General features: G+C 49.2%; 1 protein-coding gene across 1 annotated transcript in view; it reads left to right on the top strand.

Moving 5' to 3' along the window:
- The first annotated feature begins 5,974 nt into the window (after positions 1-5,974).
- Positions 5,975-15,630, top strand: part of LOC132831524 (guanine nucleotide-binding protein subunit alpha-12-like) — a 65,874-nt gene continuing 56,218 nt past the window's right edge. Inside the window, exon 1 of the mRNA XM_060849719.1 lies at positions 5,975-6,744. Within this exon, the coding sequence (XP_060705702.1) occupies positions 6,256-6,744 (489 nt within the window). The 5' untranslated portion in view covers positions 5,975-6,255. The remainder of the gene's footprint in view (positions 6,745-15,630) is intronic.

Genomic DNA, 15,630 nt, shown 5'->3' with positions numbered 1-15,630 from the left:
CGAGCACAGACATAACCACATCCCCTGGGACACACGAGCACACACATAACCACGTCCCCAGGGATATTCGAGCACAGACATAACCATATCCCCAGGGACACATGATCACACACATAACCATATCCCCAGGGACACATGATCACACACATAACCACATCCCCAGGGACACGCGAGCACACACATATAACCACATCCCCAGGGACACATGAGTAGACATAACCACATCCCCAGAGACACACGAGCACAGACATAACCACATCCCCAGGGACACATGATCACACACAACCACATCCCCAGGGACACACGAGCACAGACATAACCACATCCCCAGGGACACATGATCACACACATAACCACATCCCCAGGGACACACGAGCACACACATAACCACGTCCCCAGGGACGCACGAGCACAGACATAACCACATCCCCAGGGACACACGAGCACACACATAACCACATCCCCAGGGACACACGAGCACACACATAACCACATCCTCAGGAACACACGAGCACACACATAACCACGTCCCCAGGGTTATACGAGCACACACATAACCACCACCCATGCCCACTCTATCCAGGCCTGTCAGGATCCTGTAATTTCAATTTGACCCTCCCTCATCCTTCTTAACATCATTAAGTATTGACTAAAGTTCTCCACCACGCCTCATATGATAAGCCCACCATAGGATCATTCTTACAAACCTCTACTGGACCGTCTCTCATGCCAGCACATCCTTCCTTAGATACGGGGCCCAAAACTGCTCCCAATATTCCAAATAGGGTGGGAGCAGAGCCGTGTATTGCTGAGGCTGTGTATCCGGGTGCCTGGTGCACTATCTCCCTGGTGGTGAACTCCCTCCTCAGGCCACTGTAGACCATGTGCTGTAATGGTCTAGAGGGGCAGGGTTCCAGGATTGTGATCTCCAACAGTGAAGGAGCAATATTATAGTGCCAAGCCAAGGTGGTGTGTGGCTTGTAGAGGAATCTGTTGGATCCCCATGTCCTACTAGGGGCTAGGGATCATGGGGGTTAGAAGGTGGTGTCAAGAGTCCTGGCAAGTTGCTGCAGAACGTCTTGTAGCTGGTTCCCAATGCCGTCGCTGTGCTTTGTTGGTGGAGGGACTGAATGTTGACAGTGGTGGGTGAGGTGCCAATGATATAGGGACTGCTCTGTCATGAACGGCGCTGAACTTCTTCAGTGCTATGTCATCGGGGCCTGGTTTGGGCCTTGTAGATGGAGGGCAGGGTTTTGAAATATGTGACTCGGCGGAAGTGAGAACTACAGATGCTGGAGAGTAGAGTCAAGAGTGTGGCGCTTGAAAAGCACAGCAGGTCAGGCAGCATCTGAGGAGCAGGAGAATCGACGTTCCGGGCAAAAGTCATCATCCCGAAGAAAGGCTTCTGCCCGAAACGTCGATTCTCCTGCTCCTCGGATGCTGCCTGACCTGCCACGATTTTCCAGCACCATGCTCTCGACGTTGAAATATGTGATCCCTCTGCACACTTGGAGAGTTTTAACTTATATTTTCACACAGTATCTCATTCTGCACGATGCAATACAAATTGCCACAGATAAATCTTTTCTCTCACCAACAGGGGCTGATCTAGTGGGCAAAGGTTTAAGGTGAGAAGGAAAGCTTTAAGAGGGACCCGAGGGGCAACGTTTTCACCCAGAGGGTGGTACGTGTCTGGAATGAGCTGCCAGAGGAAGTGGTGGAGGCTGGTACAATTACAGCATTTAAAAGGCATCTGGATGGGTATATGAATAAGAAGTGTTTAGAGGGATATGGGCCAAGTGCTGGCAAATGGGACTGGATTAATTTAGGACATCTGGTCGGCATGGACGAGTTAGACTGAAGGGGTTTGTTTCTGTGCTGTACAGCTCTGTGACGGAGGTTCCTTTATCACTGGCTATTTTGGAATTTCGGGAGAATTAAAGGCTAACCAGGCCATTTCCTTGTAAATTGGGAGAAACAGGCGTTCTGAGATAAGATAGCACCGGGCAACACTTCTGGTTGAATTGTCCCTTTAGTGCCTGCAGATTATTTTCATGAATTAGCTTGCATGGTAATGAGGAACAGTATTGACATTAACCATTGGTGATGAAAGTGTAACTTTGGGGCTCGTTTGCATGGGATTCATTACCAACGGAACTGGACGCAAACTGGTTAATAAATGTACTCCTCCAAGGATTCAAGAACACTGAAGCCAGGAAGCCTTGTTTGAAGGAAATTTCTCTAAAGTAAACAACACGGACTGTTTATGTGAAGAGACTGTTTACGACAGATTCAGGAACAGATACATGCTGAAACAGGCACCTTTGATGTAGCAGAAAAAAATAAGGTGCACAACGGTCTTCAACAGTTGAAAATTTGAAAAGTTGCTCTCTCAGGGTGTAATGGATACAAGTGAGAGTCGTGAAACATTTCTGTCAAGAGAACCCCACCTGGGAGATCACCGGCTGTTGGACAATACAGAAGTCGCCTCTGCAATAGAGCCACAGAAAACAGGAGCAGGCCATTCGGCCCTTCACAATATCATCATGGCATCCAACTCAGTACTTGTTCCCACATTCACCCCGTACACTTTGTGAGTTACTGGGTCTTAGCGTTCTGTGTAGGTGGAGAGGGCACTTGCTGTTTGGTGACAATGGGCACCATACTGAGCAACACTCCAAATAATGGGCATAGATATAGAAACAGGCCATTCGGCCCATCGAGTTCACGCCGACCTTCTGAAGATCATTCCCTCCAACACTGCATTTGCCACAGCTAACCCGCACAACATAGGTGATTTAGCACAGCCAATTCACCTCAGCTGCACATCTGCAGACTGTGGGAGGAAACCCACACAGACACGGGGGAGAGCTGTGCAAACTCCACACAGACAATCACCCGAGGCTGGAATCGAACCTGGGTCCCTGGTGCTGAATCACTGGCGAGGGGGTATGAAGATATAATCAGCTCAGCTCCTGAATTCCTTAAAGAGTTAAAATCACACTGCATTGCACTGGTGATGAACAACACATCCACTGTTTTAACGGTCTGATTTGAAAGGATTAATGATTCTATGATAATGTGCTCCAAGCCAGCTTCAGTGCACCACTAAGAGGCTCCCTGAGCCCAATGTGAACACAACCTTCTGCAATTCGAAAACTGAGAGGAGAAATCAATTTTCGTTTTCTTTCTTCTTTCATGATACGTGGGCATCACTGGCAAAGCCAATCTCCCCCATCCCTAATTGCCCCTGGTAGACAAGCAGGCAGCTGGAGGATCATAGCAAGTCAAGCAGCATCAGGAGGGACAGGCAGGAGGCTGGGAGCACACAGCAAGCCAGGCAGCATCAGGAGGGACAGGCAGGAGTTCCACCAGACTCCTACCTGTCCCTCCTGATGCTGCCTGCCTTGCTGTGTTCTCCCACTCTCCTGCCTGTCCCTCCTGATGCTGCCTGGCTTGCTGTGTCTCTCCAGCCTCCTGCCTGTCCCTCCTGATGCTGACTGGCTTGCTGTGTTCTCCCGGCCTCCTGCCTGTCCCTCCTGATGCTGCCTGGCTTGCTGTGTCTCTCCAGCCTCCTGCCTGTCCCTCCTGATGCTGACTGGCTTGCTGTGTTCTCCCGGCCTCCTGCCTGTCCCTCCTGATGCTGCCTGGCTTGCTGTGTCTCTCCAGCCTCTTGCCTGTCCCTCCTGATGCTGCCTGCCTTGCTGTGTTCTCCCACTCTCCTGCCTGTCCCTCCTGATGCTGCCTGGCTTGCTGTGTCTCTCCAGCCTCCTGCCTGTCCCTCCTGATGCTGACTGGCTTGCTGTGTTCTCCCGGCCTCCTGCCTGTCCCTCCTGATGCTGACTGGCTTGCTGTGTCTCTCCAGCCTCCTGCCTGTCCCTCCTGATGCTGCCTGGCTTGCTGTGTTCTCCCGGCCTCCTGCCTGTCCCTCCTGATGCTGCCTGGCTTGCTGTGTCTCTCCAGCCTCCTGCCTGTCCCTCCTGATGCTGACTGGCTTGCTGTGTTCTCCCGGCCTCCTGTCTGTCCCTCCTGATGCTGCCTGCCTTGCTGTGTTCTCCCACTCTCCTGCCTGTCCCTCCTGATGCTGCCTGGCTTGTTGTGTTCCTCCAGCCTCCTGCCTGTCCCTCCTGATGCTGCCTGCCTTGCTGTGTTCTCCCAGCCTCCTGCCTGTCCCTCCTGATGCTGCCTGGCTTGCTGCGTTCCTCCAGCCTCCTGCCTGTCTACTTTGTATTCGAGGGTATTAGCAATGAGGAGAGATTGGTTTGTTTTCACTTGAATGTTGAAGGCTGTGGGGCGACATGATGGAGGTTCACAAACTTACGAGAGGCATGGATGGAGTGGACAGTCGGACTGTTTTGTTCCTTGGGCAGAAATGTCAATTACTAAGGGACACAGATTTTGGGTAAAAGGGGTAAGTTTGAAGACGACGTCAGGGAAACATTTTTTTTTCAGACAGAGGGTGCTGAGTGACTGGAATATGCTTCCAGAGCATGTGGTTGAGGCAGAGACAGTAGCAACGTTGACCAGGCATCCTGACAGATACATGAATCGATCAGAGTGGTGCTGGAAAAGCACAGCAGGTCAGGCAGCATCCGAGGAGCAGGAAAATCGACGTTTCAGGCAAAAGCCCTACAGCAGGAATGAGGGCAGACACAGGAATAGGCAAGGAGTAGAGGGATATGGACCATGTACGGGCAAAAGGTTTTTAGCTTAGAAAGGCATTGTGTGTCATCACAATCTGGGTGGGCCGAAGGGCCTGTTCCTGGGCTTATCCAGTTCCTTCTTGTAACTCCTTCCTTCACATGCCATCAGTGGAGTGGGTTGAGTGGACGAGATTCCTATAATGGGAAAAAGAAGGGCTCTTAAAAGGTGATGGATACCGGTTCTTCCTGGAGTTGGTTGACCACTACGTCCCAAAGAGATGTGACTCCCTGACCCTGGGTGATGATACATGGCCGACATCACTGATGTCACTGTCGCCAGATACAGACTCGCTCATTTCGGACTCAGACCAGGAGAAATGCCTTCACGCAGGGAGTGGTGAAACCTGGGTGAAATTCTCTGCCACACAAGGCCAACTTACAAGATATATTTAAGAAAAAAAAGAGATGGACAGATTTCGAGCAACTGGAAGGGGTAGAGGAGACTGAACAGTTGACTATAAGACCAGAGGAAATAGGGACAGGAGGAGGCCATTTAGCCCCTTGAGCCTGCTGCCCCATTCAATAGCATCATGGCTGATCTGATATTCCTCACATCCACTTTCCTGCCCATTCCCATTGACTCTTAATTCTCCAACTGATCAGGAATCGACATCAGCCTTAAATGCACGCAAGGACTCTGCCCCCAGAGCTCTCTGAGGTAAGGAGTTGCATGGACCCACAACCCTCTGAGAGAGTGAATTCCTCCTGACCTTTCGTCTTGAGACTGTGTCCCACGCCAGTCCTATATTCTCCCAGGAGGGGAATCATCCCCTCAGCATTTACCCCGTCAGAATCCATTGAGATCTTCCAAACTTCAGCGGGTGGAGTCCCCAACCTGTTTAACCTTAAGAGTGGGAGGATGGAGGGTCAGTTCTGACCAGAGGAGGCGGAGTGGGGAGATGTGGATAGGGCGAATTTTCCACTCACAAACTATCCGGGCCACAGCTTGCACACACACAAACTGAGGAGTCGGTTTTCTGTTGATTTGTTTCGATTTTTCTCGTTTCCCTTCCCCGGATTCTCAGAAGATGCAGAAAGTTGTTTTGTTCTGAGTGGGGGCCGCCTCTGCAAAGACACGTCCATCTGGTGCAGGCGAAAAAAAAAGACTGGGAGTGTTCTCGAAAAAAAGCTGCAGGAAGTTCATTTCTGGTCATTTTCTCTCTCACTCTCTTTCTCTGGAGAATGGGTGGAGAGTCTGGATTGACAGCTGCATTACCTCCTCCTCCATCTCTCTCTCTCTCTCTCCCAAATGTCATTTCTCGACCAGTGTCTCGCCTGGACACAACCGAGAGAGGCGACAGACAGAAACATTTTTTTAAAAAAAAACTCCTCTTGAAAAAGAAAAAGAATAAAATTAACTTTTGCTGAAATAGGCAACCCTTGAGAAATGGCAAGTTGATCAATTTCAGTCCGCTTCAAATCCTAAGGGACAGCCAGCGACTTGATTATTTCTCTCTCTCCCTGTTCTTCAACTTGGCTGGAAGAGAGAGAAAGACAAAAAAACTTTTCTCAAACTTTTCCTCTCTTCTCTCTCTCCCTGCGTGGAGGCGTTATGGCCGGGTTGGAAGAAGCCTGGGCGAATGGTTGCTTCCCCAGTTGCTTCGGTTCTCAGGATGAGCTGGAGATGAGGAGACGGAGCAAGGGGATTGACCATATGCTGGCCAAGGAGAGACCCTACCTGAGGAGGATGGTCAAAATCTTGCTGCTGGGAGCCGGCGAGAGCGGCAAAAGCACCTTCCTGAAACAGATGAGGATCATCCATGGGAAGGACTTTGACCGCAAAACCGTCGAGGAGTTCCGGGACACCATCTACGGGAACATCATCACCGGGGTGCGAGTGTTGGTGGACGCCAGGGAGAAACTGGGGTTGCCCTGGGCTAACAGTGACAACGAGAAACATGGCCTCTTCCTGATGGTCTTCGAGAGCAGCTGCATGGGGGTTGGCGAAGGGCAATTCCAGAGGGCATTGCCCGCCATCCAAGCCCTGTGGCAAGACCAGAGCATCCAGGAGGCCTTCAAGAGAAGGAGTGAGTTTCAACTGGTAAGCGTCGCCAATGTAGGGGGCACGGTTTGCACTCCCAGTTTCCAAATCCCATCCCTCTTCACTGCCTGTTGTTTGGAAGGTGATATTTCTGTGTAGGAATGCGCGGATGTTGTTTTGGGCTGGGCGCAACATTTATTGCCCATCCCTAGTTGCCCCCTTGGAGAAGGCGGGTGCGGTTGGGTGAGTGGTAGATTGATTTCCTGAACCACCCGCAGCCCATGTGCTACAGGAGCTGTTGGGGAGTGGGTTCCGGGATTTTGAACCAGCCATAGCGCAATTGGCAAATTCCTGATGAAGGGCTTATGCCCGAAATGTCGAATTTCCTGTTCCTTGGGTGCTGCCTGACCTGCTGCGCTTTTCCAGCAACACATTTATAGCGCAATTGGCAGCCAATTTTGTCCAAGTCAGTGGCTTTGGAGGGGATTGGGTAGGTGGTGATGTTCCAATGCATCACCTGCCTCACATGTCTTAAGCTGTAAAGGCTGCGGATTTGGAAAGGGCTGTTGAAGGAGCCTTGGTGAGTCGCTGCTGAGTATCTGGTGGATGGTACAGTCCGCTCCCATTGTGTGTCAGTGCTGGAGGCTGTGACTAATGAAGATGGAGGATGTGGTGCCAATCGAGCAGGGGTTGCTTTATCCTGGATAGCGTCTAGCTTCTTGAATCTTGTTGGAGTTGCACCCAAGTAGGGAGTATTCCATCACCCTCCTGATTTGCGCCACGTGGATGGTGGAGTTTGGGGAGTCAGGAAGTGAGTTATCATTGACCAGAAACTGTGGCTACAAGAGCAGGTCAGAGGCTAGGAATCCTGCAATGATAACCGACAGGATGTTGATAATGGGGAGATTAGGTGATGGTGTCAAGAGGTGGTGGGGGGGCGCAGGAGGGGGGAATTGTTAAATTCCCTCTTGTTGGAAATAGTCATGGCCTGTGACTTTAAGAATCATGGAACTATAGAATCCCTACAGTGTGTAAAGAGGTCATTCGGCCCATTGAGTTTGCACGGACCCTCTAAAGAATGTCCCACCCAGATCCAGACACCTCATGTAACGCTTTATCCCTGTAATCCTGCTTTTCCATTGGCTATCCCACCTAGCCTGCACATCCCTGGAAACTACAGGGCAATTTAGCCTGGCCAATCCACCCTAACCTTCACATCTTTGAGCTGTGGGAGGAAGCTGTGAATATCGCTTTCTGTTGATCAGTTCGAGATGGAGTATTGTTCAGGGTGTATTGCATATGGAGACGGGACTGTTTCAGTATCTGAGGAGTTGTGGATGTTACTGAACTCTGTGCAATCATGATCGAATGTTCTCTGACCTTGTGATTGTGGGAAGGTCAAGGATGGAGGAGCTGAAGGGAGTTGTGTCAACGATACTGCCCCCCCCGGGGGTCCCTGCAGTGATCTCCTGAGGCTGAGATAATGGATTTCTGACAACTCCTGATGTAAGCTGCAGCTATTCCTGTATCCAGGGGGACCTGGGGGGCCTGGAAACTATTGATTTGAGGGAGGACAAAGCAGAGTGTGACTCTTTCCTCATGTGAATCCCAGGTTGGGGGTGTACTTTTGGAATGTGAATCCTGGCTAATTCCCTCCCAGTCCAAGGCCACAAGCCTATAGGGTGGGGGGGCTCAGTCACCAACCACAGACAGACACATCTGCCAAACATGGCTGGTCGCGTTCCTATTGGTCAAAAAGCCTTTGATGCCTCGCCCAGTATTCTTGCTGCATGAGTGGAGAAAAGGGTTTGGAGAAAATATTTCATTTCTCTGAAGAAAAGCCTTTTCTAAACAACTCTGCAGTTTATCTGCCACGTTCTCCAGGCCGGCTCTGAGAGGCTGAAATCCTGGGCACCTGACATGGTTACGATCGGAAGAACGTTCAGCGTTAAGCAAAGGAACCTGCCAGGTTCGGATTGCTCATGAACAACTCGGAACCATCTGTGGAGCCTTTGCAGCAGTTTAATATGGCAATTACTGAATCATAACAATCACACCGTCCCTTAGACACATGAATCAGGGACACACGTAGGCCAGCTAGTCTCTTTAGCCTTTCAGTAGGGCTATGACTGCACTCTCCCTGGATAATCTCTTGCGTTCGTCTGTGTATATAACTCTGCTGATGGCACTGACAAGGTTTACAGAGAGCATTCGGTCTGCATTTCAGGCAGCCAACATCATCAAAGACCCCTCCCACCCCGGTTATAATCTCTTCCAACCTCACAGGGCAGAAGATACAGAAGCTTAACCACTCATGCTAACAGGTTCCAGAACAGCTTCTTCCCCGCTGTTATTAGACTTCGGAATGGACCTCTCTAATTTTCAATTTAATGTTGACCTCCCTCTTTGTGCACCTTCCCTGCAGCCGCAGTGTCGTATCCCTCGCCCTGTATTATCACTGAATCCCTGTGGTGTGGAAACAGGTCAATGCAGGCTTGTGGCCCTGGACTGGGAGGGAATTAGCCAGGAATCACATTCCAAAAGTACACCCCCCACCTGAGATTCTCATGAGGAAAGAGTCACACTCTGCTTTCTCCTCCCTGTGCCTCAAATCAATAATTTCCAGGCCCCCCTGGATACAGGAATAGCTGCAGATTACATCAAGAGTTGTCAGATGTCTGCAACAACCCTCCTAAGAGTATCCCACCCAGACCCATTCCCCTCACCTATTTCTATACATATCCCCTGATTAATGCACCTAACCTACATATCCCTGATTACATTGGCACAACCAATCCACCCTACACATCTTTGGACTGTGGGAGGAAACTGGTACACCCAGAGGAAACCCACGCAGACACGGGGAGAATGTGCACACTCCACACAGACAATTGCCCGAGGCTGGAATTGAACCCTGGTGCTGTGGGGCAGCAGTGCTGACCACTGAGCCACCACTCTAATGCCCTGATGCACTTTGTACAGTATGATCTGCCTGTACTGCACTCTAAACAAAACGTTTCACTGTACCCAGGTACATGTGACAATAAATAATCAAATCAAATCAAATTAACCCTGTTCAGTGATATTGGGACTTGAACCCAGATCTTTTGTCGCTGCCCCAGCCTTACCTAGCACCCTCTCTTTATACCATTACAGATAAGAGCTGATGAATAAATTAACTGGTTAACATGAATAACCATCCTTTATAGGGACACTGTCCCAAAAATCCAATCTTAAGAGGAAAGTTACAAAATGGAATTTGGAGTGGCAGTGATGAATTGTTAATTCCAGTGGACTGGTCAGCAAGAATCCCAGGATTTGGGGACATGGGTTCGAATCCCACCGTGGGAGATGGCGAGGTTTGAATCCAGTAAAATCTGGAGTTAAAAGCTCTTTTAATGGCAACCGTGGAACAGTCGATTGTTGTAAAAACCCACCCCTGTCCCTTTGGGAGGGAATTCTTCACCATGTCTGGCCTACATTGTGACTGCAGACCCAGAGCAACGTGGCTCACTCCTAACTGCACTCTGGAACGGTTTAACCAGCCGCAGAGTTCAAAGGCAGCGAGGAATGGGTAACAAATACAGGCCTTGCCAGCAATGTCCACCTCCCCTTCACGACTAGAAAACAACTCCCGGGGGACGATGGTCGATTCTAGCCCATCGCTTTTGACGTGCTCAAAGTTCTCAGTTAAAACAATATTCTTCCCATTTGCCAACTTAAAGGCGTATAACACGACAAGATTTCAGGTTTTAAAAAACACAGCTGGGCTGAGAGGTGGCAAATGGAGTTTAAGGCTGACAAGTATGAGGTGATTCACTTTGGTCGGAGTAACCGGAATGCAAAGTATTGGGCTAATGGTACGATTCTTGGTAGTGTAGATGAGCAGAGAGATCTCGGTGTCCAGGTACACAGATCCTTGAAAGTTGCCACCCAGGTTGACAGGGTTGTTAAGAAGGCATACAGTGTTTTAGCTTTTATTAATAGAGGGATCGAGTTCCGGAACCATGAGGTTAAGCTGCAGCTGTACAAAACTCTGGTGCGGCCGCACTTGGAGTATTGTGTACAGTTCTGGTCACCGCATTATAAGAAGGATGTGGAAGCTTTGGAAAGGGTGCAGAGGAGATTTACTGGGATGTTGCCTGGTATGGAGGGAAGGTCTTACGAGGAAAGATTGAGGGACTTGAGGCTGTTTTTGTTAGAGAGAAGAAGGTGGAGAGGTGACTTAATAGAGACATATAAGATAATCAGAGGGTTAGAAAGGGTGGACAGGGAGACCCTTTTTCCAAGTATGGTGACGGCGAACATGAGGGGGCATAGCTTTAAATTGAGGGGTGATAGATATAGGACAGATGTCAGAGGTAGTTTCTTTACTCAGACAAGTAGTAAGGGTATGGAATGCACTGCCTGCAATGATAGTAGATTCGCCAACTTTAAGTATATTTAAGTCGTCATTGGACAGGCATATGGACATACATGGAATAGTGTAGGTTAGATGGGCTTCAGATTGGTATGACAGGTCGGCGCAACATCGAGGGCCAAAGGGCCTGTACTGTGCTGTAATGTTCTATGTTCTAAAACTCATAAAGAACAAACTAACGTCAACACTAACTCAACATTGGAGAAAGTGAGGACTGCAGATGCTGGAGATTAGAGTCGAGAGTGTGGTGCTGGAAAAGCACAGCAGTTCAGGCAGCATCTGAGGAGCAGGAGAGTCAACGTTTCGAGCATAAGCTCTTCATCAGGAATGTTGAGGGAGGCGGGCTGGGGGGAAGGTAGCTAGGAATGCGATAGGTGGATGAAGGTGGTGGGGGTGATGGTGATTGGTCAGAGAGGTGGGTGGAGCAGAACGTCGACCCTCCTGCTCGTCAGATGCTGTCTGACCTGCTGTGCTTTTCCAGCACCACACTTTTGACACCAACTCAACATTGTTCAGTAGGCAAACAACTCTAACCGCAGAAAAGCTCGTTCTGTTAGTCTCCATAGGAACCAAAACGAGGTTGTTCGGCTCAATAAATCTGCTGTGCCTTTCAATCACAGCTGGTATGTGTCTCAATCCCATTCTGCTGAGCTCTGAGCAAGGGTCACTGGACCCGAAACGTTAAACTCTGATTTCTATCCACAGATGCTGCCAGAACTGCTGAGCTTTTCCAGCAATTCCTGTTTTTGTTTCTGATTTTCAGTGTCCGCAGTTCTTTCGTTTTTTTAAACAAAGGGAGAAACGTTTTAATAAGAAAACGCTATTGTCGATCACATTGAAAGCTCTCAGTATTTTGATTAATTAATTACTTTTAGAGAGTGGCATCATGTGATGACAATTTGCATTTATATATATGTTCAAACAACCTGGTCAGGAATGTTTCTGGACTAGATCCCAGGCCCCTTGGCTCAGAGATAAGGGCTTTACCATGGTGTCATCAAGCGATAGAGATATACAGCACGGAAACTGGTCCTTCGGTCCAACTCGTCCATGCTGCCCAGATATTTCTAAACTAATCTAGTCCCATCTGCCAGCACTTGGCCTATATCTCACTAAACCCTTCCTATTCATATACCCATCCAGATGCCTTTTAAATGTTCCAATTGTACCAGCCTCCACCACATCCACTGGCAGCTCATTCCATACACGTACCACCCTCTGCATGAAAATGTTGCCCCTTAGGTCCCTTTTATATCTTCCCCCTCTCACCCTAAACCTATGCCCTCTAGTCTGGGCTCCCCCATCCCAGGGAAAAGACCTGCCCATGCCCCTCATGGTTTTATAAACCTCTATAAGGTCACCCCTCAGCCTCCGACGCTCCAGGGAAAACAGCCCCGGCCCATTCAGCCTCTCCCTATAGCTCAAATCATCCAACCCTGGCAACATCCTTGTAAAGGAGAAAGTGAGGACTGCAGATGCTGGAGATCAGAGCTGAAAATGTGTTGCTGGAAAAGCGCAGCAGGTCAGGCAGCATCCAAGGAGCAGGAGAATCGATGTTTCAGGCATGAGCCCTTCTTCAGGAAACATCCTGTAACATCCTTGTAAATCTTTTCTGGACCCTTTCAAGTTTCACAACGTCATTCCGAAAGGAATTGCACACACTATGACAAAACAGGCTTAACAACACACTTAACGAGGCTACTGAATCTCAGCAATGTTTCCACCAGGATTTGGACCAGGAACTTTACTCTGTGTCCGACGACAGAAACAGGGCAATGAGAACAACAAAGAGAGAGTACAGGACTTGAAAGGCTCTAGCGAGCATTGAGCTCTCAGCTCCTGGTTCATAAGGGCCAATGGCCTAGCAACTGAGCTGTGGGACCTGAGTCAAGTTTGCAATAAAATTTCCTAAGGTGCCTAACAAAGTGCAGTACAAAATATGAGCTGAGCTGTATAAAGTGATATTCAAACTGAGTGACCAAATCCTTGGACAAAGGGGTAAGATTTGAAGGGAGGGTTTAGATTTAGGTTTAATTGTCATGCATACTCAAGTCCAGGAGTACACGTGGAAAGTGTACATTGTTGCCAAAGAATCCCTACGGTGTGGAATCAGGCTCTTCAGCCCAACAAGTCCATACCGACCCTCTAAAGAGTAACCCACCCAGACCCATTCCCCCACCCTATTACTCTCCATTCACCCCTGGCTAATGTACCTAATCTACACATCCCTGAACACTATGGGCAATTTAGCATGGCCAATTCACCCTAACTTGCACATCTTTGGATTGTGAGAGGAAACCGGAGCAAACCCACACAGACATAGGGAAAACGTGCAAACTCCACACAGTCACCCAAGGCTGGGATCGAACCTAGGCTCCTGCCATTGTAAGGCAGCAGTGCTAACCACTGAGCCACCATGCTGCCCCTCCCAGCATCATCTTAGATACAGGGTAGCTAAGTCCAAAATCTTAGGTACAAAAATAGAAAGAGAAAGAAATAAGTTTAAACAGTTCACCACTATAGTTAGTTTTAATATAAAGTAGAAAAATAAAGAAATAAAATTAGAAGTTAAACATTACAGTCCTTTCATAAGCAATGGGCCTGCAGTCGCTCCAAACTGGGTTTTCCCTTTGAGGTCACACTGTCTGCCCTGGGCTACATCCCACCCGGGGTCACCATCAGCAACACTGCCAATCACTACTTCCCCACCAACCACCATCTTGGCTCCTGTTGGGCCTCAACCTCAGATTAGATTACCTACAGTGTGGAAACAGGCCCTTCGACCCAACACGTCCACACCGACCCTCTGAAGAGTAACGCACCCAGACCCCCCCCTTCCCTTTGACTAATGCACCTAACACAATGGGTAATTTAGCGTGGCCAATTTACCTGGCCCGCACATCTTTGTGACTGTGGGAGGAAACCGGAGCACCCGGAGGAAACCCATGCAGACACAGGGTGAATGTGCAAACTCCACACAGTCAGTCGCCCAAGGCTGGAATCGAACCTGGGTCCCTGGTGCTAGGAGGCAGCAGTGCTAACCACTGAGCCACCAAGCCGCCCCGTACCCACTGCTGCCTCCACGGCCAGAAGGCAGGTTGAAAAAAAGCACCAAGAAACTGAAAAAAAGGAACAAAAAAGAAAAAAATAAAGAAAGGAAAGACTAGGAAGGAAGAAAAGCCGACGGATTGGAGGAGACCCGTGCTCAAGTCCGGACACTGCCTATTCCATCGTCGCCATCTTGGAAAGAGAGAGTGGCGGGAAGGTTTATGCAGGGAGTTCCAGAGTACGGAGTGCGGGTCACTGAGCGTACAGCCTCAGTGGTGTAGCGATTAAAGTTGGGGATACGTGCAAGAGGCTGCGATTGGAGAGATGCGATCTCAGAAGGTCGGGCCGTAAGGGCAGAGGGATTTGTATGCAAGAAGGTGAATTTCCTCAACTCCACTTTCCCGCCTTCACCCGTGATTTCCCTCACTCGTTAGAAATCCCTCTATCTCACCCTAATGAGCCAGCTTCGGCAACCCTCTGAGAGGAGAGACTCACCCTCATTCCCGTTCTAAATTTGCAACTCCTCACTCTGAGAACAAAACAGCTTTTTTAAAAATTCATTCAGGGGATGTGGACCTCTCTGGCTAGACCTATTTATTCCCCATCCCTAATAACCCAAAGGGCAGCTTAAGAGTCAGCCACATCGCTGTGGGTCTGGACTCACATGTCAGCCAGACTGGGTAAAGGATGACAGTTAGAGAAAATGCTGGAAAATCCCAGCAGGTCTGACAGCATCTGTAAGGAGAGAAAAGAGATGACGTTTCGAGTCTAGCTTTCGAGTCTAGTCTTCTGCCTAGGAACCCTCCAACCACAAGGGATGAACTCAGACTTCTCCAGTTTCCTCATTTCCCCTCCCCCCCCATCTTGTCTCAGTCAAATCCCTCGAACTCAGCACCGTCTTCCTGACCTCTCCGCCCCCACCCCCACTATCACCCTCACCTTAACCTCCTTCCACCTATCGCATTTCCATCGCCCCTCCCCCAAGTCCCTCCTCCCTACCTTTTATCTTAGCCTGCTGGGCACACTCTCCTCATTCCTGAAGAAGGTCTCATGCCCGAAACGTCGATTCTCCTGCTCCTTGAATGCTGCCTGACCTGCTGCGCTTTTCCAGGAATACATTCTTAGCTTTGATAAAGGGTCAGTTAGACTGGAAACGTCAGCCCGTTTTCTCTCCTTACAGATGCTGTCAGACCTGCTGAGATTTTCCAGCATTTTTTCTTTTGGTTTCAGATTCCAGCATCCGCAGTAATTTGCTTTTATAAAGGATGACAGTTCCCTCCCTAAAGGGCCTTAGTGAACCAGATGGTTTTAATCCCCAACAACTGACAACAAATTCACGGCCATCATTAGACTCCTAATTCCACATTTGTTATTGAATTCAATTCCCACTATCTGTTGAGGTGGGATTGAAACCCGAGTCCCCGGGACTTTACGTGGGACTCTGGATTAACCGTCTACCGATAATACCACTAGGCCAT

The sequence above is a fragment of the Hemiscyllium ocellatum genome, chromosome 33 (assembly GCF_020745735.1).
Source record: "Hemiscyllium ocellatum isolate sHemOce1 chromosome 33, sHemOce1.pat.X.cur, whole genome shotgun sequence".
Taxonomy (NCBI): domain Eukaryota; kingdom Metazoa; phylum Chordata; class Chondrichthyes; order Orectolobiformes; family Hemiscylliidae; genus Hemiscyllium; species Hemiscyllium ocellatum.
This window is presented reverse-complemented; position numbering and strand designations above follow the sequence as displayed.